Below are 27964 nucleotides of genomic sequence, written 5' to 3'. Positions count from 1 at the left end.
TTAGATAATGAACTAAATGGATTAAAATGGCATTATACCTGTCAGATGACCCTTGAATCATATTGCCTACTCTGATTTATTGTCTGCCCACTTGGGTTATGCATGGATGTTTATATGTTTTTGGTTAAGGGAAGGACAGACTCATCATGAAATACATGGACTCTGGACTCTTTAATGTTCCGAAGCCTCATGCATACTGGATAGATGCTACTACAGTGGTGCCTCGGGTTACGAAAGTAATTCGTTCCGCGGCCGCTTTCGTAACCCGAAAAGCCTTCGTAAGCCGAATTGCCATAGGCGCTAATGGGGAAAAGCCGCGTTTCGTGCGAAAAAGCGCCGAAAAGCACCAAAAAATTTCTTCGTAACCCGAAAAAACATTCGTAACCCGGAACAATGATTTCCAATGGGATTTTTTCGTATCCTGAAAATTTCATAACCTAGGTATTTCGTATCCCGAGGTACCACTGTATTCCTATAAGGATGAGTGCCAAATGGAAAAAATTGAATGTTTTATAACATATTTTGACTAGCAAGATATATTTTCACCATACTCCTTACAAAGACCTATTCAACTCTGTTTTCAGTTGTGTAAAAGCTAATGCTAGCCTCAAAATATTTATGTAGTGGTTTAACTCATGTAGTACATAGAATAAGTTCAACATATTTCAACATACCTGATATTTGATTTGAAATTTGATATTTGATCTTTTTAATTTGTTATTTTATATTTTGCATTTTGTAGAATGTACGCCATTGGCAAGTTTAACTTTTATTGATGTTATTGCTTGTATGTACAGCACTGTGTAATTCTACAGTGCTACATAAATAATAATAATAATAATAATAATAATAACAACAACAACATTTATTGTTTTTATATCTTAGAACTGTGTGCAAACATATGTTGCAGCTGAATTATTTCAAATTATTTCTTAAGCCCTCATTTAATATTGGTCATTCCCTAAAAATGCTTCTTAATATTCCTTATTTATATATTAAAGAAGTTCTTAATTTTTGTAATTTTAACTTTTGATTCTGTTGGATGTACAATGGATGTATTTTTTGATTGGTAATGATAGATTTGCTTCCACATTTTGCATCCGTCTGTGCTAACTTCAATATTCAGTTTAGCTATGACTTTATGACACTTGGGGAAATGTGGAAACCATGGAGCTTTAATAATAATAACAACACACACACAAAAAGTCCTGTTGTCTTTCTCACAATGTTTATGCCAGTCATTTTCCTAAATCATCTTTAATCCACCTTTACCATAAACACTGACTGCTCTTCAAAGGGAAAAACAATCAGTAGAGGAATGACTTTTGTAATATGAACAAAACAAAACAATACACACACACACAAACGGTCTGAGGGAAAAATCCTTCTAGGGTATTGCTTCTTATCTACAAAGAAAGAAGCTATTTCATATTTTAGGTCAGGCTAATCCTCATTGAATGTGCTATTTTCATTCACACAGCAAATGATGGCAATATAAACAGAATATTAATGCATTTCAACAAGCCATTTAGAAAACTGTGAGGACTTCTCCCCCCCAATATTTTTCTTTAAAGACAGCTTCATAAACCAGCATACTAGGAAAGAATTGGGACGAATTTTTAGGATGAATTTAATTTGTTTGAAGAGGAAGGTAAGAAGAATGGAACATGTTTATACTCAGTCAGAACTGCAGTACTTTCTTAACAGATGTGTATGCACTCACATACACCTCTGCATTTTGAGTTTATATTGTTCCTTATATTTGAAAGTATAAGTAACTAAGGAAATGTAGCCGATGCCTTGCTGAGAAGGTGAAAAGAGTTTCTTTATTGCAAGGTAAATTGCTGTAATTTCTCATAGTCAGACGGTCAGGAGCTCAGATACTGATCTCATCCACTTACTCAGATAGGACAATGTTATTGATAAACACCTTGGTACTTACGGTGTCTCCTGAGAATTGATGCCAGTCTTGTATGCTTACATCAACAGAACAGCCTCTTCCTTGCTAATCTCTTCACTAACCTTTATACCTCAGGCAATACTCTTCAATATCCAATTAATCACTGTTTTGTCAATACTATCTGATATTGTGCTTCGGGTTACTACCTGACATTTTCTTTTGTTCTAGAAAGGCAGATTCAGAGCGAAATGAAATAAAATAAAAATAAACAAAAGGAAGTATAAACTTCAAAGCTGCACGATAAATTACAAATTAATGGTTCTTGTTTTGGTTTATTTATAATGGTTTAAAACAAACAAACAAATGCAATTTCAAGTGGGCATGGCTAATAATGAGGAGAAAAGTTTAAAAATCTGTCCATGGTTATAACAGTTCTTGCATGCCATTTCAACAATGAAAGAATATACTTCATAATGAGATATATCCTAGAAGGTCCCACTTTAAACAAGCGACCTTGCAAAATAGATTAAGCAAGCACTGCTTTTGTGAAACTTTTGTTCTCAGCGTTTTAGATGTTGTACAGTTTGTTTGTGATGAACCGAAATTGTGGGGAAATTCTACCTGTCTGCTTCTTCATTGTTTTTCCATTTTTTAAAATAAGACTAAAATCACAAAATATACACACTGGCATGGTCCACAACAACACTTCTGTCTCAGCCAGGAGGATGATAGAAATGATGAGTGCATGAGACATTTAATCCTAATTTCTCATTTGTGTAGACTTCCAGATTCTCAGTGGGGCATAGCTAGACTGTGTTTTCATTTCCTTGTACTTGTTCAAGACTCTTTCTGATTAAATAATTTATGTTGCTGTTATTCAGGCAATAATAGACATTTTGGAATAGATAACTCTCTGTAGATTCTAGAGAAACATTGCCTGCGGTATTTGTTTTTTAATAGATGACTTAACATTGAACCATGACATATCTTCAAAATATAATGCTAGGAATTTAAATTAAAAAAAAACCCTCTTGCTCAAAATCGCCTAATTACATGTTATTTCTGGACACAATAAGCAATACCAATTCTTTTTGATAGTGTAAAAGGAATTTGTACTCAACAGATTTATCTTGTGGACCAAATGGAAATCTTGTATCACAGAAAAAGTGGAACTATAGAAACAATTTGAAAGGCTTTATTGGCCTTTGTATGATAAACAATGATTAAAAGCTGTGAAGTATGATTAGAATACCTTTGAAGTGTCTCCATTTAAAGATATTGGTGAGTTGCATCAGAATGGGGATACAGTTTGAAATGGTAAATTCTGGCTGTAAAGAAACAGTTTTTTGGTTTCTTTCTCATTAAAAGAAAGAAAGGAGAACACTAAGTATACACTGAATTTCCATTTTAACTAGATCTCCCACAGCTTTGGGAGATATTTTGCAAAGATGATGCTCTAAGTGCCAGAGAGTATATGTGTATTTGTAATTTCTTATTTGTGTTTTATCATATACATCTCAAACAAAATGAGTTACTTCAAATATTGTTTTCAGGCTACCTGAAAGATTTTAGTGTAATAACTGCTAAATGTTTTATTCCAAAAACTTTGTTTCAGGTTACCTGAACTACTGTATTCTCTCAAATGTCCCTACCCAGGGACTAGGCAAAACAAAAATGTTATTGCCAATAATGCACTGGATATAATTACAACATACACAAACCAGATAGTCCAACAGGGAGCATAAGGTGAAGGTGTGTGTGAAAAGGACATCTATGGGGACCTCCATGATTCTGCTTTGCCAATGTATCACTGGGCACATTGATGCACTGTACAGTGTATCACATGTGTGACTGTGTGGCTGATCATATGGGTAGGTATCAAATGAAATGATATCTGGATGGGAAGACGGAAGTAATGAAGGTTTCTGGTGGTGTGTTTGTGTTTGTCCACATGCATGGTGGGCAGGTGGCAAAAAAAAGTCATATGGCACAGCTTGATGCTGCATCGTGCAGACAGTCAGTGGGTGTTTGAGCCACATTTGATGCAGGTAGTGTGGACGGTGGGATTCGACCCGCTTTCAGATAATGCAGCATGGAGCTGCTTTTTCCAGACTGTTGGCTCTAGCCCATTGTCTTGCTAAATTCTGGATTTTGGAGACTTGGGTGTAACTCTTGAGTTGCAGGCTTCAATGATCTCAAATTGAAAAGGCTTCATTGACTAGCCAGATAAACATTTTTTCCCAGAAATCAAGATCTTTTTATGTGAAATGTGAAAGCAACAACTGGATTTGTCCTTCAGAATGAATCTTTATGTAGTTTTAGATTGGGGAAAAGTTCTTTCAGAGTATGCATGCCCACTAAAATAATAGAACCAATAGCACAACTCTTTGTCCATCTCTCTTCCCTGAGATACCTTTCTCAGAACTGGATTTAGCAAAACCGTAGTAACATAAATGAGACAAACACCATTTGAAAGATCATATGACTTCTAGCTCTGAGGTTCATGGACTGCTATGAAGAGAATGAAAAATGGGAAAAACTGAAAAAGTGAACCTCACCCATCTGGGATTATCTTAGTACCGAAATGCCTGTTGCCTAGATGCAAGGTGTCCTGCTGTAGATAAAGTTCCCTGCCTGGGAGATGTTCATGTTTCATGTTTGATTCTGTGTTCCCCATGTTATGGGAGTATTGAATATTGGGAATAAAAAAAATATTATTAAGGAGTTATATTTCTATAATTTTTCAAGGAGATGAATTAAGAACTGCAGGAAATTTCCTTACAGAAATTTAACCCTTATTTGTCTTGGTCCAGACAATACTCCAAACAGCAATTTCCTTGTAGCACCACATCACATAACAGTGCCCACACATACACACATTATGTAGATCTTAGCAGGGATGTTGCAAAAAACCAGATGACATTTCGACACCTTACCAAGCAATGTAGCAAGAAGAGCAGAAAACAAGGAAAGTACTCTTTAATATAACAATGCATAAGAAGAAAGGAGATAAATAAAACACAATAACTAAAAATATACAACTATTTAATGCATAATAAAGGGAGAAATAAAAATAAAGCAAATAAAATATCATAATAAACTGAGGTTAAAGGTACTTGTATGAAATGACATTGACAATAGTTGTTGCAGAGAAATGGAAAGATATTCAATGATGTGAGAGAAAATCCTGAAAAAGTGGTTTCTCAATAGACAGGAAACCCGACAGGAAGAAACCTGTGTCCCAAGGTCCTGTAGGGAGTCTCCACTCTTCCATCCAGGATTCACAATTTTCCTGCCCCCTCTGCAATTTGGATCAGTCAGCTATGTTCTGATAACACAATGATCCCCAAGATTTGGTCCTCCAGATGTTTTGGACTTCAGCTCCCAGAATTTCTGACTATTGAGCAGCTGGCTGGGCTTTCTGGGAGCTGAAGTTCAAAACACTGAAGGGGACCACTGTTTTAGAATGAATGTGATAGCTAATGTACATCCTTTGAAATTTCACAGGGGTCCTCCAGAGGTCTTTGAGGATGACATTGTCATCCTGCATCTGGCTAACATACCATACACAGATGATTCTTGACAGCCGACTGCCTTCCCTCAACTTTGTTAAGGCTGGAGAATAGCTGAGGATCATCTAGTTATACAGTCAGCCCTCCATATCCACGGATTCAATAATCCAGGACTTGAAAATATTCCCCAAAATTTCAAATAGCATTGATTTTGCTCTTTTGTATAAGGGCCACCATTTTCCTAACCACAGTATTTAATGGGACTTGAGCATCCATTATATTTCATATAAATCTAGAGTTACAGGCTTCCATGATCTCAGTTTGAAAAGGTTTCAGTGACATTTCTTCTAGGAATCAGGATTTTTTTGTGTGAAATGTGAATTTGGTGATTTCCGTATCGACGGTGGGTCCTGGGACCAAATCCCAGTGGATAGCAAGGGACCACTGTATTCTAATAGCTGGGACAAATTGATGCAGTCATGATTGGGGGTCTTCTGTGGGGTCGCCTGGAGATCCCAGAGCATGATATTATCATACAACTGTTTATCTGAGCATAGCTGAAAACCTGCTCCCCTGCCCTCTCATGGCCACTAATAGAAAGTGCACAATGATGCAGACATATTATGGGACCTCCTGCCCTACCTGCTCAAAATATGACCATGTCAGGGAGAGAGGGTTGAGGAAGGAAAATAATGAGTCTTTGAGGAGAGAGATTTTCTCTGAACCATGAGAGCATCCTCCAAAACTGGTAAATTTTCAAAGACATTTTTGCAGTAGAGACAAAATTGAATAATTAGTCCTTCTCTCTTTGTTAAATAAATTTAAATAAGAATTGTATCCCTAGTGCAGGATAGTTCCAAATAAGTGCAGTTTATAATCTTAAAATTCTAAAGCCCTAGCTAATACAGTTAAAACAGCATGGGCTCTGTTTTTCACATTCTGGAACTCACAAGCATCAAGTAATGCTATTGCATCAACTTTTTAATGTTTGGAATGAATGAGGATAGGAATCTGTAATAATGTATTTGCTGTTGAGGAATTTAATATACTGTACCATCATATTTCAAACTCTGTTTTTGTTTTGGTACACAATAGAAACATATTACAATGGACTTAACAGTAGGTTCCTCAGTGCTGTCACATTTAAGTGTTGTAATGAAAGAACCTTGAGAAAACTTCAAATGAATACTGTATAGATGAAGATGAACTAATGAATATCTGTTTATATGTATAAAATGATTTAGAAATAGAAAAAGTCAGCTGCTGATCTTGAAGTATGATATTCAAGTGTAGAAGGTTGTCAAGTAGCTTGGGAGAGAGGTCAATCCTTGCCTCAAATGTCACTGTCTGAAAGTTTTGGAGAATCTTCACAAAGAATAATTCTGAGGCAATTCTGTGCTGTGGTAATGGAAAAGCAGATAAGATTCATAACGGCTCAGACTGTCCCCATTTTTGCATAATAAATCTGTGTAATAGTCACAGATAGTAACAAAAATAAGAAAGGAAAGTTAACTTGAGTTCCTAAGGAAGAGTCACTTGGAAGAGTTACTAGCTAAGTTTTATGGATGCGCTATTGCAGAATGAGATCAAATACTGTTTGTTACTAAAACTGGAAGTACTTCTCCCTTTACATACTTTTTAATCTATTCCTGATTGTGCTAAGTAATCATATACATATTGGGTTATGGCTAGCAAAAATATTGTGTGTGTGCATGCACACACACACACACACACACACACACACACACATTGACATTGAACATGATGCTTGGCATATCAAATAAAGTTATTTCCTAATGTGGATCGATTTGGTAATGTATTTGCAGTTATATTTTATTGAAATTTACAATTTAAGGTTACAGGTGTGTGTGTGTGTGTTCACATAAAGGAAGTATCTAGTCAAAGTTATATATCTCTCTCTCTGGCTGTGCTTCGCGAACGAAGATTCAGGAAGGACTCATCCCACGCTTTGTACAAGCGCTTTGGTGACTAAAAAGGCCAATCCAGGACAAACAGGTCTGGTTGCAGAAAGCACAGTGGAAAGTCTCTTTGGGTGATGTTTTCGGGTTGCAGTTCTTTCTGCATTGTCGTTTCTCTTCGAGACTCGTTCGGTGGGAGTTTTTGAAAAAAGCTGCAGCATCGTGGATAGTGCGTCTCCATGCCTCCTGATGCGAGGCCAGGGCAGACCATTGTTGGTGATCAGTTTGGCCAAGCCTGAGATGTTGTTTCAGGGAGTCCTTGTATTTCTTCTTTGGGGTGCCCTTCTTACGCTGACCCGTGGTGAGTTCACAGTAGAATACTATTTTTGGAAGGCGATGGTCCTTCATCCTAGAAAGGTGTCCTGCCCAGCACAGCTGCGTCCTCAATAGCATGGCCTCAATGCTGGTGATCCCTGCTTGCTCAAGGACAGCAACATTCGTCACATAGTCAGTGCAGTGTATATTTAGAATTGTGCGTAAACAGCGCTGATGAAAGCGTTCAAGGAGTCGTAGGTGTTGGCGATAGGTGACCCATGTTTCAGATCCATAGAGGAGAACAGACAGTACAATGGCTCTATACACACTGATTTTTGTGCTTCACCTCAAGTGTTTGTTACTCCAGACTCTTTTGTGAAGCCTTCTGAATGCACTATATGCCTTTGCTAACCTGTGATCGATCTCTTTATCAATCTTGGCGTCTGAGGAGATGATGCTTCCCAGGTAGGTGAACTGCTGGACGGACTTAAGCACAGATGTGCCTACAGTGATGTGGGGATGATAGTGTTCTTCCTGTGGTGCCGGCTGGTAGAGGATTTCCATTTTCTTCAGACTGACTTCCAGTCCAAAGAGCTCTGCAGCAGTAGCAAAGCAAGATTTGAGGCACTGCAGAGCTGCTTCCGTATGGGCAACGAGGGCAGCATCATCAGCAAAAAGCAGCTCACGGACTAGATAGTTTAGAGTCTTAGTGTGGGCCCTCAGGCGGCTTAAGTTAACAGGCTACCATCAGTATGGTAGTGTATATAAATGCCGTCTTCTTCTTTGAGATCTGCCGTAACCCTTTGGAGCATCATGCTGAAGATTGTAAATAGAGTTGGAGCAAGAACACAACCTTGTTTCACACCATTAGTTATTAGAAAGGGCTCCGAGAGAGCATCGCCATATCTGACTTGACCTTGCTGGCCTTCATGTAGCAGGATGATCATTTGGAGGAATTGTGAGAGAAGTCCCTGATTTAGATGTAAAAAGAGAAGGCTGCAAAGAGAGGGCTTGGTGGCTGCTTTATACAGTTATACAGCATTCTCTGAAGATGCCAGACACAGATGTTGGTGAAACGTCAGGAATAAACTCTTCTAGAACATGGCTGCATAGCCCAAAAAACCCACAAAAACTATAGTTATACAGGCAGTTGATAAACAGTTTTCTACCTTGCAAACTGTGGGAGTTATTAGTCGAAGACACCAAAAGGTTTGGGAACAGGGTAGTGATCCCTAATCTTCATACTGCTTTATGACAAGTGTATGTTTAAGAAGCTTAAAATAATTCCTTGAAGTACAGAGGACTGAAATGATTCCAAGATCAGCTGTTAGTAATCCGTCTTATCCATATTGGACAAAAGAAACTGTAATGTACTATAGTGCCAAGTCAGTGAAACCCTGGATTTTACTTAGCAACAACCCAAAGCTTCTGCGTTCCATTCATATAGCTTGCTTGTGAAGTTTAATATACTGTATTATCATTCAAAATTACATATGCATTTAGAGTTTCTGTGTACTTAAAAGGTTGTTACTTCTTTTGCATACATATTGGAGTGGAATAAAATCAGCGATTCTGTCATCTTTCTGTTATGCTGCTGTTCCTTTGGACTAATGGATTATAGTAGTCATCTTATATTGAAACACATTTTTGTTCTTTTTAGTATTTCATCTGTGCTATGATAACTTTCCCCATAGTATCTTTTTAATCAAACAGTTCTCCCCTCCTCCAAGCAAGATGTGGGATTCTTACTTCCTTCTATTTATAGCAGGGGAAGAAATGCTTTGGTAGTTGACTGGCCATGGGCTACATAATACAGTATGTGTTTCAGCGTGGTGTGAAGAATAATCCATTTTTCCCCTTCTGTGTCATGTAGGATGTCATGAACATTAAATCACTGCATAGTTGTCATTATGCCACATATATAGAATCTGAGACTACAGCGACTCTTGGACAGGTATTCATTTTCTGCTCTAGTTTCAGAAGAATGACGATCAAGGCTCTTCCCTCTTTCCCATGTGAACTCTAGGCTTCTGCCATCCTCTTTTATACCACTACTGTAATCTATTACTATAAAAGCAGTATCATAAAAGCAGAGTACTTAGTAGTTGATATAATCCAGCATTCTATATTTGAGTGTATGATTGTACTCATAACAAGATTTTATTGGGGATCATTTGTTAAGTGTAATTTTTTTTCCACCCATCTTCCTGGACAAGTTAGCTTTATCATGCACCTCCCTGCTACGTCTTTCAGTGCAAAGGACAAGTCCGCATCTTGGTGCTTTAGTGTTGCTCATGCATGGCTTCCTTTAGGGACTCTTGTCTTCCGTTGTTGAGATTTTTTTATTAGGGTGTGGGGTGATTAATGACACTCTTGCAATTATTACTCAACTCTGTTCTATTTAAAGAGATGTCAGAATGTTAGACAGATATATCTAGATCAACAAGCAAGCGATATTGGAAAATATGTACACTGCAAATTTATTCTTCTTGCTGGTACCATAGATCATAGCTTAGATTTATATATGATTATTAATGGGTTAATATTTTGCTAGAGAAATAATGGAACTTTAAATCACAGTAGTATTACTGAGTTGACATACATGTTTTTAATTTAGTGCATAAAGGAGACGTATCCTACTGAGATTGTAGCTGGGTTAAATAAAAACATACTATTGAATGTGAAGAATCTACACAATGCTGGGCAATGTATAGCAGCATGGAAGTCCAGATGGTGCACAGTATACTGAGAGTAGAAAGAATGCATGACACTACTCCCTGGTGACAGGAAAAAAAATAACCAGATGAATAATTTCTGATCATAAAACATAGATTTCCCTGCAGAAAGTGATAACAAGGGAACAGGAACTGATACCTTTGATAGAATTATTCTTCTGCTCATGAACCAGGGCTAGGCTAAATGAGATGGGGAGAAGGAAAGCAGCCCACCTACTGTACTATCCCAAGTACTATAGGAATGCACCATCCAGGGCAGATGGCTTGCTTACTTATTTATGTATATTTTGTTTTCCCCCACAAATGAGATTCAAAGCAGCTTACACTATAAGTTAAAACAGAGCAGTTAAAACAATATGAAGTAGGGTACAAATTTTTTAAAAAGCACTAAACAGTACATTCAATTGATGGTGCTGAGAGTGGTACTTCGAGGCTTTTCAGCTGGTGGATCCATGTATGCCCACTTCCTTCCATTGACAGAAAAGGGTGGAGAGTAAGAATCAGCTATGGCATCTCTGGACTAGTGTAGCTTAAGCACCCAGTTTGGTTCTTTTGGGGGGATAGGTAGAACAGGTTTGAACCCAGCACATCTAAAGCTGGCTTCAACTCATCCCAACATAGGCCCAGTACAGACCGGCACTTTGTGCCAGCCTGGGGCCGAAAGTAGCGCTTGAGAGAGCAGAGCATCTGCACGCTCCCGAGCTCTACTGTGCACTGCGGGCACCATCTTGGTGCACCACCATTTACATAGCATGCATGATGATGATGTGGCTCGTGCGCTGTGTCCAAATGGCACAGCGCACAAGGGATGTCACCGTGTTGCTCCAGGACGCTAATGGTGCCTTGGCAGCAGTAGAGAAAGGAGCCATGTTTCCCGGCCTTTTGTTTGGCACAACCACGATCCAGGGGAGAAAGGGGCGGACGCCCCTTCCCCCCAGTCTGTATAGGTCCTCATTTTGGGCCTTAGGCTTGCTGCCACCATCAGTATGTGGGCATACCAGGGCTTACTGGAGTTGATGTTCACCAAGGCATCATTTCTTTCTTCTTATATTTTGAAAATACTGGGGGACAGGGCTGGCTGGGCATGTCCATGGTTAAACTTGAAACATAAGCTTTCTCTGCAGTAAAATGATGCTGGTTCCCAAGTAAAATGTGTTGAACATTAGGACAGCAAAAGCAAAATACCTTTCATTCCTGTAGTCACAATGGTGCTATAATTTAAATAAATTTAAATCAGCTGGTCTTCTATTTGTTTGCTTCTTTGTTGCTCTGACATATCCATAATAGAAAAGCCATTACAAGCAATGAATGATAATAAGGAAGGGAAGCGACTGTGTACTTCATAACTGAAGCATTACACAGGGCCATCTAAACCCTAGTTCATATGGTTATTAAGTCCCAAATGACCATTGATGAAGTGGCTCATCTTGGCCAGACATGGGACTCTTAAGCCTGTGCTGTTCACTAGCTTCAGGTCTCGTGTTGTTTTTTAAAAACAGAAACACAAAACCTTCATGCTTATTAGGCTCTCTTGTTCAGTGCAGTTATGATAAGAGATCTGTTGTAGCTACCTCTGCCATTGCTAGCCTTCTTCCCAAACACTACCTTTTAGGGTAGGCAGAACAACAACCAAAGCAGTCTGAAGCAGCTAGGAATTGATGGCTGCTGCACCCTTCTAGTTGTGGGATACCTTGGGAGTAGTTGTGGCAGACTCCTGAGGGGTCTCTCCAGCTTCATATCTCAGTTCAGCTTGTGTCCAGGAGGTCATTTTGCAGCTCCCTGATCTGTAGTGCCTTGGAATCCTTCAGTTGGAACACTGTCTGGGTTAAAAAGAATGTTCAATTATTAATGACTAGAGACCATAGTCCATTTTATGTTCTTGTAAATATTGAACAGGATGGCAGCCTTGGTGTTCGTTTTGTTCTGTTTTGTCCTGTGGCTGCTGCTGTTGTTCTTTAAAAAGCAGGGAACAATGCTATGGTCACTTAGAAATATATCACACACACACACACACAGAGGTATACTTCTGTTAAAAAAAGCAGTGTTCCTGAGCTTTGTTTCATTAACAGACACTTGGTACTAGAAGCAGAAATAAAATGCAAAGAACAGGGATAGGTTCTTATACCACAAAAAAGAAAGAGCACTTCAACACATTTCAGCAAACTTTTTATGCAAAACTAGCATTATGTACATGTGAAATGAAACAATCAAGTAAACAAAAACATTTTGAATCTTCTTGAGACCACTTTGGAAAGTTTCTTCCAAAATTCTTGCTGGGGTATTCCTGTCTTTCTTTCAATAGCCTCCACTTTTCTTATGGTTTCTATTTTGGTGGTGAAACTTACAGATCTATTCTGTTCCAACATGCCAGGAGAGCTACTTTATCCTCTTCTACCTGTTTTGCTCTTCACACAGTAGATGATTCTGGGGTCAGACATTTGCCTTGCCTGTTGTACATAAGCACACACAGCTACAGTAGGATCAAGACGAGAAATAAATGAAGAAGGACTGATTACTATTATTATTATTATTATTATTATTATTATTATTATTATTATGTTTATTTATACCCCACCTTCCTCCCAGTACAGGGACTCAAGGCGGCTTAGTATATACCACCAATGGCTAAGTATATACTTATTGGAGGAATTATGTGATTTAAATGGAAGAAATGAATAGATTATAAATAAGCATTGTTTCTCTAACTGTTTTGTCTAAAATCCCACAAGCTATGTACTCACTATTTATATACTGTTAATATATTTGTCCTCAGTATTGTCTTGCAATGCTGTATTTAAGTGACTGTAGAAAGAAATCATATCGGAGGAAATTCTCCTTTCTCATTGTTTTGCAGACAGTAGTAAGATGGCAAAGTAGTCTGCTAAAATCTTAAACCTATACAGACTGCACAGTTAATTTCACTAACCTTGTATCTCAATGTGTCCTTTGTAAAATATTGGAAGTGGTAGTAGTAAGAGTGGATGAACACCAACTCTTACTTTAAAATGAGTCAAAAGAGCATGAAAAACACCCTTGAGTGGCTTTTGGCATTCTGCATTGTGTGTATGGCTCTTCAAAAGTGAACATAATGATTTCCCCCCCTTTTTACCCTATCTTTGCTTAGGCAGGGAAATTGATGAAAAATGGTTAGGTAAGTCCCATTAATTTCAATGAAGTAAGCCCTATTGATTTCAGTGACACTTACTGCCAGGTAGATAGCTTGCAGTGTAAGAAATTATGATAAGGAGATGCAATGCCAATAGGAACCCTCCAGGGAGCAGCTGCGATGTCAATAGGTAGTTATGAGAAGCAGGTATGCTCAGGGAGGGAAAGAACAGGGAGATGGTGATGGCACAATGACATTCTGAAATGTAATGAAAAAGGTAGACTATAAAGAAATCAAGGAAAGTGTTAAATAACATACACATACATCTACACACACACACACACACACACACAAGCCAGTGTGGTGTAATGGTCTGAGTGTTGGAGTAGGGAGTTTATCACATGGGGACCATATGTACCTCCATCCCAATAATAATTAAAACGTCCGCATCCCACAAAAACGTGCAAATGCGCAAATGATTTTCACACACAGAACACAATAAGGTGTTAGAGGCTCATTACTAAAGTGAGAAAGAGGGTAGAACATGCATTTGGTTTTCACACAGATATGTGTAAGCCCTGTTGATAGATTGGGAATCGTGTTTTTGCGCGTGAGCACAGAATAATAATAATAATAATAATAATAATAATAATAATAATAATAATTTGTTTTATTTATATACCGCTATTCCAAAGATCATAGCGGTGAACAGCAAGTAAGCTAATTAGCAAGTAAGCTAATTTGCCCCCCAACAGTCTGGGTCCTCATTTTAGCGACCTCGGAAGGATGCAAGCCTGAGTCGAGCTTGGGCCCTTTTGTTGGTCTTGAACCCGCAACCTTGTGGTTTTGAGTGAATGGCTGCAGTACTGGCATTTAACTACTGCGCCACCAGGGCTCCTGAAGAATTAGTTGCATCACCAGATGTCACCAGAGCGCACATGGCAGCAAACCAAATTACCCAGAGAAATAAACAATTTTCTTTACATAATTTTCTTTATAAAACTATACTGTACTGCCCCTTACTTTCCCAGAAATGGTACCTATGAAAAAGAACAAAACATTACCCAAAAGATAGGAAAGTATTTTTTAAAAGCGTAAAAGTCTGGTTCCTCTCATCAACCAGGCATGACAAAGAAGCACTGGAAGTAAACTCGCCCCAAAGAAATATGGGAAATCTGGCAACAAGTACAAAAACTATGAGAATCCTGTGAATAAACTGCAAATATAGCAGTTGTGGTGAAAAAGGTGATAGTGTGAACTTTCCCCAAAATGACTAATTGTTGGTTCATGTCTCTTTCTGGTCAGATTCTTAGTGATTTGTGCACAATATATTGTGTGAAAACCAATTGTGCAATTGTACCTAATACACTAATCATGGGTTCTTTCCCTTTTATAATTCCAATTTTCCCCTGTAATAAACTCCTAGGATTCTGGAAACCAGGGCTCAATTCCCAGCTTGGCCATGAAGGCCTCTGGGTGACCTTGGGCAAGACACATGCTCTCAGCCTCAAAGGAAGGCAATGGCAAACCTATGAACAAACCTTGCCCAAAAAATAACCCATGATGATAGAGAAGACTCAGACTGTCATACTTTGGACACATCATGAGAAGGCATGAATCATTGGAAAAGACGATAATGTTAGGAAAGGTGGAGGGAAGAAGAAAGAGAGGAAGGCCACATGCTAGATGGATGGACTTTATTGAAGTGACCATGAATATGAGTTTGCAGGAGCTGGGCAGAGGAATAGTAGAGAGGGGACCTGGAGATGACTCAATTGATGTTAAGGCAGTTAACAAAAACAAGGTCCATTTTAGGGGGCCCATAAGTAGGAAATGGCTTAAAGGCACACACAAAAACATGCACACACACACACACACTATATATATATATATATATATAGAGAGAGATATAGATAGAGAGAGTTGTGTGTGTGTGTATGTGTGTGTATATATATATATATATATATTGTATATACTCAACTATAAGTCGACCTCATGTATAAGTGGAGAGCAAGTTTTGAGGCCAAATTTATGGATTTTGCTACCTCCCATGGATAAGTTGAGAGTAAAACTTAGGGGCGTATAGCAAAGGATCTAAAGGATAAGGCAAAGCAAAACAACATCAAAGAACTTACAAAATCCCAGCAGACTTAACTCATTGGGCTCACTCTTAAGGCTGGATGGATGAGAGAGAGGGTCAGTGCTTCCCGGATGGATTATACTCTTGCTTTGGTTCCTCCTTTTAAAGAAGGTAAGATACAGTACTGACATTGACCTGTGGATAAGTCGAGGCAGGGTTTTTTTGGTCAGTTTTTTAACCTAAATTTCTAGACTTATACATGAGTAGATACAGTGTGTGTGTGTGTATAGTTGCTGTTGCTGTGTGCCTTCAAGTTGCTCTTCCTTCAAGGCAGCATGTCCTTTGCCTAGATCCTCTGCCCTGTTCTCCTCCATGACTGAATTCACACTGGAGAAGTAACCCGGTTTGGTAGCACTTTAACTGCCCTGGTTCAAGGTTATGGAATTCTGGGAGTTGGAATTTGTTGTGCTCTGCTCTGGTCCCACAACAAACTCCAACTCCCAGAATTCCATAAGCATGAGCCAGACAAAGAATTAGAGGAAAAAGGAGGGGAAGGAAGGAGGAGGAGAAGGAAGGGAGGAAGGTGAAAGGAGAAGGAGAGGAAGAATGGGAAAGGAGAAGAAGGAAGAGGAGGAAGAGGAAAAGGAAAAGAAGGAAAAAGAGAAGAATTGTAGAGCTGGAGGAGTCCCCAAGGGCCTTCCAGTCCAGCCCCCTGCCATGCAGGAACTCTCAATCAAAGCATCCCTGATAGATGGCCATCCAGCCTCTGCTTAAAGACCTCCAAGGAAGGAGACTCCATTACACTCTGAGGGAAAGCAGAGAAAACAGAGGGAAAAGAAGGAGCAGGAGAAGAGGGAGAAGGAGAGGGAGAAGGGGGAAGCAGAGGAAGGAAGAGGAGAAGGAGGAGAAGGAAGGAAGGAATAAGGAAGAGGAGGAAGAGAAGGAAGAGGAGGAGGAGAGCTAGAAGGAGGGGAAGGCAAGGAGGAGCTTTCCCTCCCCCAGAAGAGAAGGAAAGAGCCTCTCGGGGGTTTTGGGGAGGAGAGGAGAAGGGGGGAAGAGCCAGGAGGCGGGAGAGGAAGCCTTGCCTGCAGTTCCCGCCCTGCCCTCCTCGCCTCCCCCTCCGAGGGAAGCCTCCCAAAGCCCGGGGCTGGCTGGGCAAGAAGGAGAAAGAGAGCAGCCTGGGCAAGGCAGGCGAAGCGGGAGGAGGGCTCCCCAGGCCCCGCTGCCCACCTTTCCTCCTCCTCCTCCTCCTCCTCCTCCGCCGTCTGAAGCGGCTGCTGCTGGGCTGCCAGGGCAGAGCTTTCCTTGGGGAGGAAGGACTGCCATGGAGGAGGCAGCGGCAGAAGCGGCAGCATCAACCTGTGGGCTGCAGTCGCTCGGCTGATCGGCCCCTGAATGCGCTTGCCTTGGAGGCAGAGAAAGAAGGGGCCGGAGAGGGAGAGAGAGCGAGCCCAGCCTGCCTCCATCGCCCTCCACGGAGAGGGAAGAAGGAAGGCACAAGGCAGCCAGGCTGGCATAGCTGGCTCTCTCTGAGGAGAAGAGACCCTCAAGACCAGGACCCCTCCGCATCCTCGCCAAGAAGCAGCCCTCCCTCCGGCCGGAGATGCCCCTTCCTTGGGGCCAGTTGGCACCTGCCTGGTCCTGGCAGGAAAGAATGGATTGAATTGCCTTGAAGCGAGGACTGGAAGCAGCAGCAGAAGAGAGAGGAAGAACTGGCTTTTCCAGCCTGGGAGGGAAGCGGGGCTTTTGGTGGGGGGAAGAGGAGCCTTTCTGCTCCATCCTAGAGTCCTCTGTCTATCTATCTATCTAGATCTAGATCTAGAGCTATATTCCCACCGATGGGCCCTTGGCTCCCTCCAGGCAGGATGCCTCCTGCATTCCTCTGCTGACCGGGAGGAGGAGAAGGAGAAGAAGAAGGAGGAAAGGCAGCCAAACAGCCCCCTCCTCTTCCCGGGAGCAGGGCAGCCTTTGCGCCATTCTGCCCAGATTGGCTCCCTGCCCGGTCCCTTCCCTCCTCCTCCTCCTCCTCCTTCCAACCCTCCCTCCTTCCCTCCTTCCCTGCCTCCCCCTCCGAGGCTGATCCCCTCCCGAGGAAACAGACAGCTGATTCATGGAGCCCAGACCCAGTCCCTTCGGGGCGCCTCCTCCTCCTCTTCCTCTTCCTCCTCGCCTTCGGAAGACTAGGATGCTGCTCCTGCTGCCATCATCGCTGGAGACTTGCTCTTAACCTCCTTCGGTCTCGGCTTGCCTTCTTCCCAGCCCTCCCCCGACGCCAAGGGGGAGGGGAAGGAGAGGGAGAGGAGGAGGAAGAAGAAGAAGAAGCCTCTCTCTCTCTCTCATCCCTAGATCCCCTTCCTTCCTTCCTTCCTTCCTTCCTTCTCTCTCTCTTCCCCCTCTTCTGCTTTTGGCTCTCTCCAACCTGAGAATAAGCATCGATGCCTCGCTCTGGAGAGCCATGGTGATGAGGATGAGGATGATGGTGATGGTGATGATCGTGTGACTTTCTTGGGGATCTGCTGAGTGTTTTCCTACCCGAGATGCAGCTCTTGAAAGCTTTATGGGCACTAGCAGGGGCAGCGGTCGGCTGTTTTCTTCTCTTCGTCATCCACTCCCAGTTCCTGAAGGAAGGTAATGGTCGATCTGCATGCCTACAGATGCTCCTGAGCTGCGGCCACACTGGAGAAATAACTCGCTTTGGCAGCGCTTTAACTCTTTGTCTGGCTGAAGGCTATGGAATTCTGGGAGTTGGAGTTTGTTGTGGGGCCCCCGGGTTACATCTCCAGTGTGGATGCAGCCTTAGGATAATATTCCTAGGTGGTTCCAGTTCCACATCTCTCTCTCTCTCTCTCTCTCTCTCCCTCCCAAAGCAAATGTATTATTCTTTTCCTTTTTTAAAAACTTCCTTTCATTTGCAGAAGAGGCTCCTTCCTCGAAGTGCATTCTCTGCTTTTGTTGCTCAGCTTGGACTCCTGGAGCCTCAGGCATCCACCTGGTTTCAGACCCTCCGGTTTATATACAAGGCATCATCCCTCGATGCTAGTCATAAAATAAATCACACTGAAATCTTAGGTGTTTTTAAAATTTGACTCAGTAGCCATCCTTTTTGGGGGGCCTTCTCCCCCCCCTAAAAAAAGCATGTTCCATACATTTTCAATAGATGGCACTCAAGTTCTATGATGAGGGCAAGGAAGGAAGTGCTGAGCTGGAATAGAAAGGCTCCTTCCTCATCCATTCTCTCTCCCAAATCTGGAAGAGGCCTTTCTGCCTAATTTTTGGGGATTTCTCCATAAAATATTCAACCAGATGTAAATGATATATCTCCCCCCCAACCCTCTTCCAACAAATAAAGAACCTGGAACAGTTATTCTTTGCGCTTTGGGGAAAGAAATGAATGTGTTCTGCGTTTGAATATAGGCTTATTTTTATTTATTTTGTAACAGACCCTCTTTTCTCCCACCATTTTTACTGAGGCTTTGGCTCTTATGAAATGATGGTGCCCCTTAGCTGCTTCCTTTCCAAGCTGCTGTGCTTCATGAAAGTTTAGTATATTATAGGTGAAAAGATATATTTGTGCAGCTGTGGAAGAAGATGAAGCTGTCCTTCAAGGACAACAACAAAGTAGCAGAGGTTTGAAAAGTAACCCCCCTCCGATACTGTTTAATAATCTGCATTTAGATGTTTCCACATCCATTTGTACAAACAGCAGAAATACTGTTGGAGGCTAACGCTGAGAAATATGGAAGAACTTTTAGTGCATCTTGGACAAAGTAGCTCTCGACTGTTGCAGTGCTTTTGGCTGCATAATTTTGTACATGCCAGGCTTGGAATTGCCATGTTTAATGTGTCACTTGTGAGTAATAAGGCACAGAGAGAAGAATAAATTCTGATTTTGTTGGAATAGTGATGCAGAGTTAATATTTTATTTCCCCTCCCCTTTATTGAATCAGATGCACAGAATGTATCTGCTGTCTCTGAAGGACTAATTTTGAGACAAATGGTGATAGCAACTAAATAATCCTTGCATTATTATATTGGAGGCTTCTCTTTTAGGTGGATATAGTATTAGAGAAGAAAAAGGTCTGAATCTTTATTTATCATTGTATTATTATTATTTTTAAAGAAATCAGTTCCTTTTAATATTCTGGAAATTCCCTACAGAATCAAAGAGACAATCCTTTTATACAACACTGCAGAGAGAAGCAATTTCTGTGTTTGAGAACAAAAGAGTAATATGTATCTTAGCAAATACCTATTTACATGTTACTCTTGTAAATTAGTTGTATGGATTTGTTCTAAGCTTCATGGATAACTTAGCAACTTGAAATTTAAACCGTGTTTTCTTTTTAAAGGCCACCATTCACTATCACTGTAGTGCTGTACTTTCTGCAGTAGCATTGCATAATTAAATGAGTTTGGAAATGATTCCATGTTCTGTATTCACCAGTATGTTTTGAAGCACATTTTTTATTGTCTGCTTGGCTGAATCTGTTCATTTTTATCTTTGAACACAGCAATGTTTAGGTCTTATTTTAAATCATTTTTTAAAGCCTGTCTATGGTCATTCAGATTTGCATAGTGGAAATTGCATCGCACCATTTCTTTAGTCCTATGCAGAGATGAGGCAATGTTTTCCAAGTTCTGCACAAGACTCTGGTTACTGCTATGAAGAACATAGATCATTGGCATAAATATGGCAGGTGACTTGGTTCTTATATGTTTTGGGGCCTGGTACACAGATAGGATTAGAATGGCACCGTTTCCTCATTTTTGGGCCAATAAACTCAACTTTCAGTGCCTAGTTGAAGATGGGGGCAGAGTGATTTCATCTTAGGGCCCCACTGTGTAAGCTTTGGTTTATTTTATGGAATTAAAATCTAGATACCTTCTTTCTATCATCTCCTCTGAAGCAGATCAATTAAATGGTCTCCATAATGTCAACCCAGTAATTTACAATTTGTCTAACTTGATCGGGCTTAATTGCCAGAACGGTATCTAAGATGTGCTCATCAGTTTAAACAACACCTGCTTCTCCACTCTTTAGCAAGAGTTTCCCAGGAACATGGCTTCAGTAGAATAGTGTTCCAAATCATTCCCCAACCACAGTTATATCAGGCCATTTAAAGGCTTTCTGCTTTGTTCCAGATTATATCCCATGTACATGTGTATATTTATAATGGTAGAAAAAGCTGTCACTAAATATAGTAACTGCTCAGTTTTTCTCAGAATAACTTATATCACTCATAGCTGCAGCATAAAAATAAGAGGGTGGATCAGGAGTTAGTTGTGGTTAGACAAGACTCGGTGCAATCAGTGGGGCTGAAATTAGGGATGACTAACTTGTCCTACGGATTTTAGTGAGGTTATTCTAAACAAGACTAAATCTGGACTGAGCCCAGCATGTGCATTCTTATGGTTTCTTTTTTTTTTTAAATTCCAAACAACAGGTAAGAATTGGACTTCATTATAGCAGATTTCTACCCAAGTCATCACTGGTTGCTTTCCTGGAAGGTCACCCTGGTAAACGTGAAGACATGGTGACGTTTATCTAGAATACCTTTGCATATGGAAACTGCCCTATGCTGGCTGTTTGCACAAAATGGTCCAGTTAGTGTTCACCATGTTATTAACCATGTTATTCTTGAGGCTGGTTGTTTTTTTTTAAATAGAAGGGCAGAATCAGTTCACAGTAATGATAATGCTGCATTACTGTACAACCCAAAACAGGCAACACTTGTTCTGAGATGAGTGGGAAAGAGCTGCTTAACTGACTGTTTCTTTGAATAATTTTCTTGACCCAAGAAGTGAAGAATGGCTGACACAGGGTGCATTTTTCCACACTTAGGCTTTTGTGTGGAAATACAGGTCGTTCTGTGGCTAATCCATTCCCTTATGTCCAATCTGTCTTTTAGTGTTTCAAAAAGATGAATAGAGCTGTGAACCAAGAAAAGGCTATTGTGATACATAATTGCAGTCCCATGCCTGTCTGATCTTCATACAAAGCAGTTTAACATATTCGGGTTGGTTTCTGTCAGTTTGAAGAGGTGTTGAAAATTAACACATTTAGAAATTGCTGTTATAGAAGATTAAACATTGACATGGTATATTGATTAGCTGCCCCGAAATTCAAAATGGGTTTATCCCTTATTTTGACATTACCTTCAATAGAAAGCAGAGCTGTATAAATATTATAAGAGAGCTGAAGGGTATTTTGCCTGATTAAATAGCCCATAGTATAAACCCCTGTTGCAACCATTCTGTACTGTGATGTGAAAGATGATGAAAGAGCAGAAGATACATCTTGAATAGATAGATGGCTGTGTAGCAATTTTAAAGTAGCTTAATTAGGGGAACAGCTCTATGGCAATATACAACGCACAACATATAAACACTCATTTTTTTTTATCTTGGAGGATGTCATGTCATTTTGGAATGTCTGCATCTTAATTAAGCTGTTTAGTTTGTCTCTATCCATTTACCGAAATGGGAAAGAGAAGTTTCCTTTCATGGTAGAATTTTGAATGGTGTATTGGGTTAGTAGGATGTGTCTGTGTAAAAAGTAAACAAGGTAAAGAAAACACATACTGTGCTGTGTTAAATAGAGCATACCCAAATATGTAGGAAACTAAGAATTATAGCCATCTCTCTCACTGCTTGAATTTGAAAAAAGAAAGCAAACAACAACAACAACCCCATAGTATATATTTTAGTTTATTATCTTTGTTGTTGTATTCCTATTAATATCATATATGCAGCTCAGTTCTGCATTGATAAAAACATTTCTGGATAGTTTTACTTTAGTTGCTGGTTTTTCCCCTACTGTGGGTTAGCTTCAGGTTGTTATACTTAGTGTTGACTCCTTAAAAATCACTGGATTGACATCAGTGACAACCAGTTTAAGTCCTCGATTTCAGTGGGTCATCTGTAATCTGGATCCAACCCTAATGTGTTTCATCCACCAATAATCCAAAGCACAGTTGATTTCCAAGTAAATCTTAATCTTTCTTTTCTTTTCTTTTCTTTTTACTAGTTAAGAATTGCATGGAAGAAATGTGCAAACATCTTCTTCCTTCAGAATTTCACAGAAAATGTTATGGCCTAAACTTCTGCAATATTTGCATTGCAAGAAACAAAGCTGGTTCACATCAGGATGCAAAGATTTAGGGGGGTAATATTATTATAAATTGAGCAGCTAACATGTTAAAAGGATTACTTCTACTTTGTGATTGGGTACAATTTGGCAAAGGCCACTGTAATTTCCCTAGTTAGATCAGTGGGCCGTTCTCTCCAGCAAATGTCTGTCTTTGTGAATCATCTCTGGAGGCTGTAAGGGTTTTTAATCACAAGAGTAATCACTGATAAAATGAAAATAAATTTGATAAATTCACCAGAGTAGGCTAATGACTAGAGATTAGCAACTGTCCCCTCCCATGACAGCCAAAAAATTATTCTAAAGTTAGCATGCTTGCAAAAACCTCTAAAATTGTGCTCCTATATATAACACCATTGTGTTGCTGGAATACTGAGAAGTGACAGGAAGGATCTCGGTTCTACAGCAAAGGTTAAGAAAAGGAATATGAACCTGATCTTAGTGCAAAAACTTTGCTTTGTTTTGCTCCTGTTTAATAATTACACGGAACACAATTTGTGCAATTTGTCATTTGAACATCATAGATATGGTTAAAAATGATGAAAGTGGTCTCTTCTTCCTTGGACATTTGGGAAGCCATTTACCTGATAAGTTAAGCAGAGACAGGCTGTTTTCATTGCAGTACTTCCATTGGTTCTTTGTTTCTGGAACTAGCATAGATGGTCAAAACTTTAGACTCTAAAGCAAGGGTAAGCTCAAGTGATCTGGGGTTTGTGGCCTTAGAAACCTCTGGGGGTTCCTACCTGTAGAACTGAGGTAGATGGATGGTTGAATACAAAAACACATCAAGGCTATATCCACACTGGAGAGATAAGCCAGTTTGGCACCACTTTTTTGTCTGGCTCAAGGCTATGGAATTCTGGGAGTTGGTTGTGGGGCCCAGAGCTCTACTCTGCTCTGGGCCCACAACAAACTCCAACTCCTAGAATTCCATAGCCTTGAGCCAGAGAAAGAGTTAAAGCAGTGCCAAACTGGGTTATTTCTCCACTGTGGATGCAGCCCTAGTTTGAAGAAGGAACTGAAGGAATTTTTACAACAAAGGACGGGATGGGACATTGAGATAAATTGTGCCTCCTGGAGGTATGATTCCTCTGAATTTTGGAAAAAAAGATGAGTTAGGGGCTGTAAATGAAGGAGAAGATTCTGTGGACTCCAGGGACCACTAGAATGATCTTGGTGATTTGAGTTCCACAGTTATTCTTATATGTTTCAGTTGGCCTTTTCTCTCTTTAGTGTCTCAGTAGCAAACTGAATTTTATGAGTATGTAGAGTATATTTTACCATTTATCCAGGAATACAGAACATATTCTATACATATAAAATATCATCATCATCAATTACATTTATATTCTACCTTCTCTCACACCCACCCCCTCCCAGGCTCAAACATTGGTTCTCATTCTACCCAATCTTTACCCAGAACAAACCTATAGGATAGATTCAGGTAATAAACAGTTAGTGGCCCAAAGTCACCCATTGAACTTCATGGCTGAGTGTAGATATGAACCTGGGTTTGTCCAGTGGTAGGTTGTATTCTAACCATTACATTATTATGTTGCGTAGTGTATATTCTGGTGTTCCCAAGGACAGTGCTAGTCAAACTAGTGGTTCATGAACCAGTGCCAGTCTGCGTAAATTTTCCAGGAAAGAAAGAAACAGTTATAGTCATTGGACACAAATATGGTGCTATTACCTGTCATGTTGGATGGAGGAGGACAAGCTACCAGTCCTCCAGATCAGATAGCTCAGGAAGTAATGTACCAAATAATGCTTACTCCTTTACTACTTTCTATGATAGATTTGCATAGTTCTATTCTCTCTCTGTTTTAAAGCCAGCTAGAATCCTAGCACTGCAGGAATGCTGGTTTTGGCCAAATTGATATCAGTTGTGATGGAAGTGAGAAGAAAAGTGTTTGGCACTGGTGGGGGCCTCCTGACCAGGCTGTATTAATAACTTTCCACACATCAAGGCTCAGGCTCTTCATGTGAAGCAGCCTTGTGGTTTTAGTTGATAGATTGGATTGTGGAACTTCCTTACTGGGATAAATAAGATGGATAAGTATGTCCTATTTCTGTTATGCAATACATTCATTGTACCTCTTGTTTCAGAAATCCAGGACATACTGTTTTTGTAATGGGCTTTCATTTACCCATTTGCAGCCACCTGCTTTTAATGAATTTTTAGAATAAGGCATTTGTAAAGAAACAATACAAAATAGGGCAGTTGGCCATATTTCATCACGGAAGAATGAAACATCCTTTAAAAAAATAAAAATAAAAATGCTTTTTGATCACTCTAGTTGTGATTTGTATAGTCATTGTCTATAGCCATGGGTGGGGGGGACTGTGATCTTACACCTTCCTCCCCTTCTGTGGTGCTAAATGTGACAGTTTTCTATCAGTTGTCCTTGTCCCTGAATCCTGCATGTGCCTTGTATATGAATAGTCCAATCATTGTTTGAGTGTGAATCCTTCAGTATTGAAAACAATATCTACACACAAGAGGTTCAGCAGGTTCAGGGAAACTCCAAATTTGCAGAAGTGGGCGTGTGTGTATATGTATTTATGTCTAGAAGATTCATAAGAATGGGGAAACACTAAAAACAGCTTGGTGAGAAAAACATGGTCATAGACTGCTGAGTTCTGGCAAGGTGGGGGATACAGAAAATGAGAGAGAGAGAGAGAAGAGGGAATAGAATAATATGGTATATCTGGGGGGGGGGAAGCACATGGAATATATTGAACAGAGTGCAACATTTTGATGCAGAGACCACTTGTCCATGTCTGATTTTTCTTTCTTCATCTAAATCCCATCCTCTAATGCAGGGATAAAGTGAGTCAGCATGATGCAGTGGTTTGAGTGTTGGATTAGGGCTGTGGGAGACAGCGGTTCAAATTGCCATTTAGCCATACAAACTAATTCAGTGACCTTGGGCAAGTCATACTCAGCTTCAGAGGAAGGCAGCGACAAACCTCTTTGAGGAATTTTTCACACCGGGTTTTCACAAGTGTTGCCATCCCAGAAAAGCAAGCAAATTCGCTAATGCTTATCACACACAGAGCACAACAAGGGATTAAAAGCATATTACTTAGTCAAGAATATGGTTCAAAAGCAAATATGGGTTTCAGACGGATGAGGACAAATCCCCTTGCTAGCTTGGAAATAACTTTTTTGTGCATACCCCAAATTGTCATTTCCACAAGTTTGGAACTTCAAGGGACAAGCTCCAGAGAAGGAAGGGAAACGGGGAGGAAAATCCTTTTCCCCCAGAAGCTGTTTCAGAGGAAGGCAGGCTGAAGTTTGCAAGCTCCCATAAAACCACATACAAACAAACACACACGCAAGAGAGAAAGAGGAGGTGGCTGGTCTATAAACTTGCCTGATTTTAGTGAGGGCTGAAACTGCCTTCCTTTTCCAGGACATAACCTCCATTTGTCCCTCCTGTGCAGGAGGAATTCCAAAATGTCCTCTCTCTTGCTGTCCCACCAGTTGTTCCCTACTGTAGGAGGAAGGAGACCAGGTGCACGAGGGAAAGAGGTGTGTGTATATAACTCTTTAAGAGCAAGGCTTTCTCCCTCTCCTTGGCACAGCAAGGAACCTTGGGAAATCTGGGAACAGGGAGAATCAGGGACATGGTCTTCAGACTGCCACAATTATGTGAAGAGAGTGAATTCACGAATGAACTGGACATGAAAACACGGTATTTTTGTGAAAATGCTTATTCCTTGATTCACCTCACTTTCTGTCTGGACCTGTTGATGTTCTTTTTGTTGTCTGTTTTATTGAAACATTTCCTGTATTGCTATGTGTTTTATTTGCATTATCCTATCGTTTCTTAGATTGTATGCCATAGGCAGGTTTACTCTTTTATATTTGTTGTTTTTATGTACAGCGCTGTGCAAATCTACAGCGTTATATAAATAAAGAATAATAATAATAATAACATCGTCGGAAAAGCAATTGCGAAATTGTTCTTAACGTCCTATATGACCCTGCATTGTGTCTAGTTTAACATTCCAATTTTCCCTGTGTGAAAAAGTCCTGAGCAAATCTTGCCAAGAAAAACCCACGGCCATGGCAACGTGTGTCAGAAATGACATGAAGCTACACAGTAATAGAGGAGCAGGAGTCACACAACCTTCCAAATGTTGATGGGCTGCAACTCTCACTAATCTGTCTAAGAATGTTGGGAGTTGCAATCCAACACCATCTGGAAGATGATTTGAATTTATCTACTCCCTAGTCTGATGAAAGATATGGATTAGCTGTCTTGCTGAAACCCATCATCACTATCATGTATCCAAACCTTGCTGGACCTCCCCCTCTAGAGGGGGAGAATTAATGACAAAGACAATGAAATGAAATGGACACATTATTAATTACAGCTCATGTAGAATTTGAGGCCAAATAGAGCATGGATCCACCCATCAGCCAGCCCATATGCTAAGTGATAACATGCCTGCTGTGTGGCATGCTGGGATCAGGGCTCTTCCCTCACATTGAAATGACTATGTTCTTATAGGATCTTCCCTCCCCTTTTTGGAGTAGATAAGCAGATTGCCTCATTTCCACAAACTGTAAAGTTTTGGTAGGACAAGCAACATTCATGAATAACATAAAAAAACCAAGTTGCCATGAGAGAGCTGATAGCTCTATTAGCATGAAGACTGGTTGTGCTTATGGGTGGTTTTTTTCTCTCTTCTCCAGTTCCGTTAAGTGGCAGCTAACAACTTCAGGGCAAAACCGGAGAATGAAGACAAAGAGAGGTGGAAAATAGATGAGATGTTTTCAGATGGAACGATAGGTGGCATTCCAAATTATGTAATGTAGCGGTGGAACAGAATCTGGACTGCTAATTCCAGTTCTGCCAGTGAAAGACCTATTACTGGCTGCCAACCAGTGCTTTGGATTGGATAGCTATCTAGGTGTGTAGCTATGTGGTGTATCAGAGGGCCATTGCAAGGCTCAGGAAGTCCTAATCTCCAGTCTCCCAGTGCTTCGTGGTACAAACTGTGAGTGAGGAGAAGGAAATACTTCTGCACTAAGAGGAGATATAATTTCACTGTAGGAAAATCTGTTTGTTTAGTGTCACATAGACTTCCTGAATTATGTAGAGAAAACCAGTATAGGTACAATGTTGATATTTGTCCATACCAGCTGCTTATTGGTACTCCTGCCACACACATCCTACTTACCTTGATGTTGAGCTATACTAGTTTCTGACTATTGGTGCTCTGCGTGGCTTGTTT

At 40.3% G+C, this 27964-nt stretch overlaps 1 protein-coding gene across 5 annotated transcripts in view; it reads left to right on the top strand.

Moving 5' to 3' along the window:
• The window catches only part of TAFA5 (TAFA chemokine like family member 5), a 348007-nt gene that overhangs the window by 95233 nt on the left and 224810 nt on the right, over window positions 1–27964 (top strand). The window contains exon 1 of one of the 5 annotated variants that reach the window (XM_042470727.1): window positions 17924–18195. The exons of the other annotated variants lie outside the window; for them this stretch is intronic. Within the exon in view, the coding sequence (XP_042326661.1) occupies window positions 18105–18195 (91 nt within the window). The 5' untranslated portion in view covers window positions 17924–18104. Of the gene's footprint in view, window positions 1–17923; window positions 18196–27964 lie in introns of those variants that run through there. 5 annotated transcript variants of the gene reach the window in all.

Source organism: Sceloporus undulatus, chromosome 5 (assembly GCF_019175285.1).
Source record: "Sceloporus undulatus isolate JIND9_A2432 ecotype Alabama chromosome 5, SceUnd_v1.1, whole genome shotgun sequence".
Classification (NCBI taxonomy): domain Eukaryota; kingdom Metazoa; phylum Chordata; class Lepidosauria; order Squamata; family Phrynosomatidae; genus Sceloporus; species Sceloporus undulatus.
Note: the sequence above shows the minus strand (reverse complement) of the source record. Positions and strands in the feature narration are given on the sequence as shown.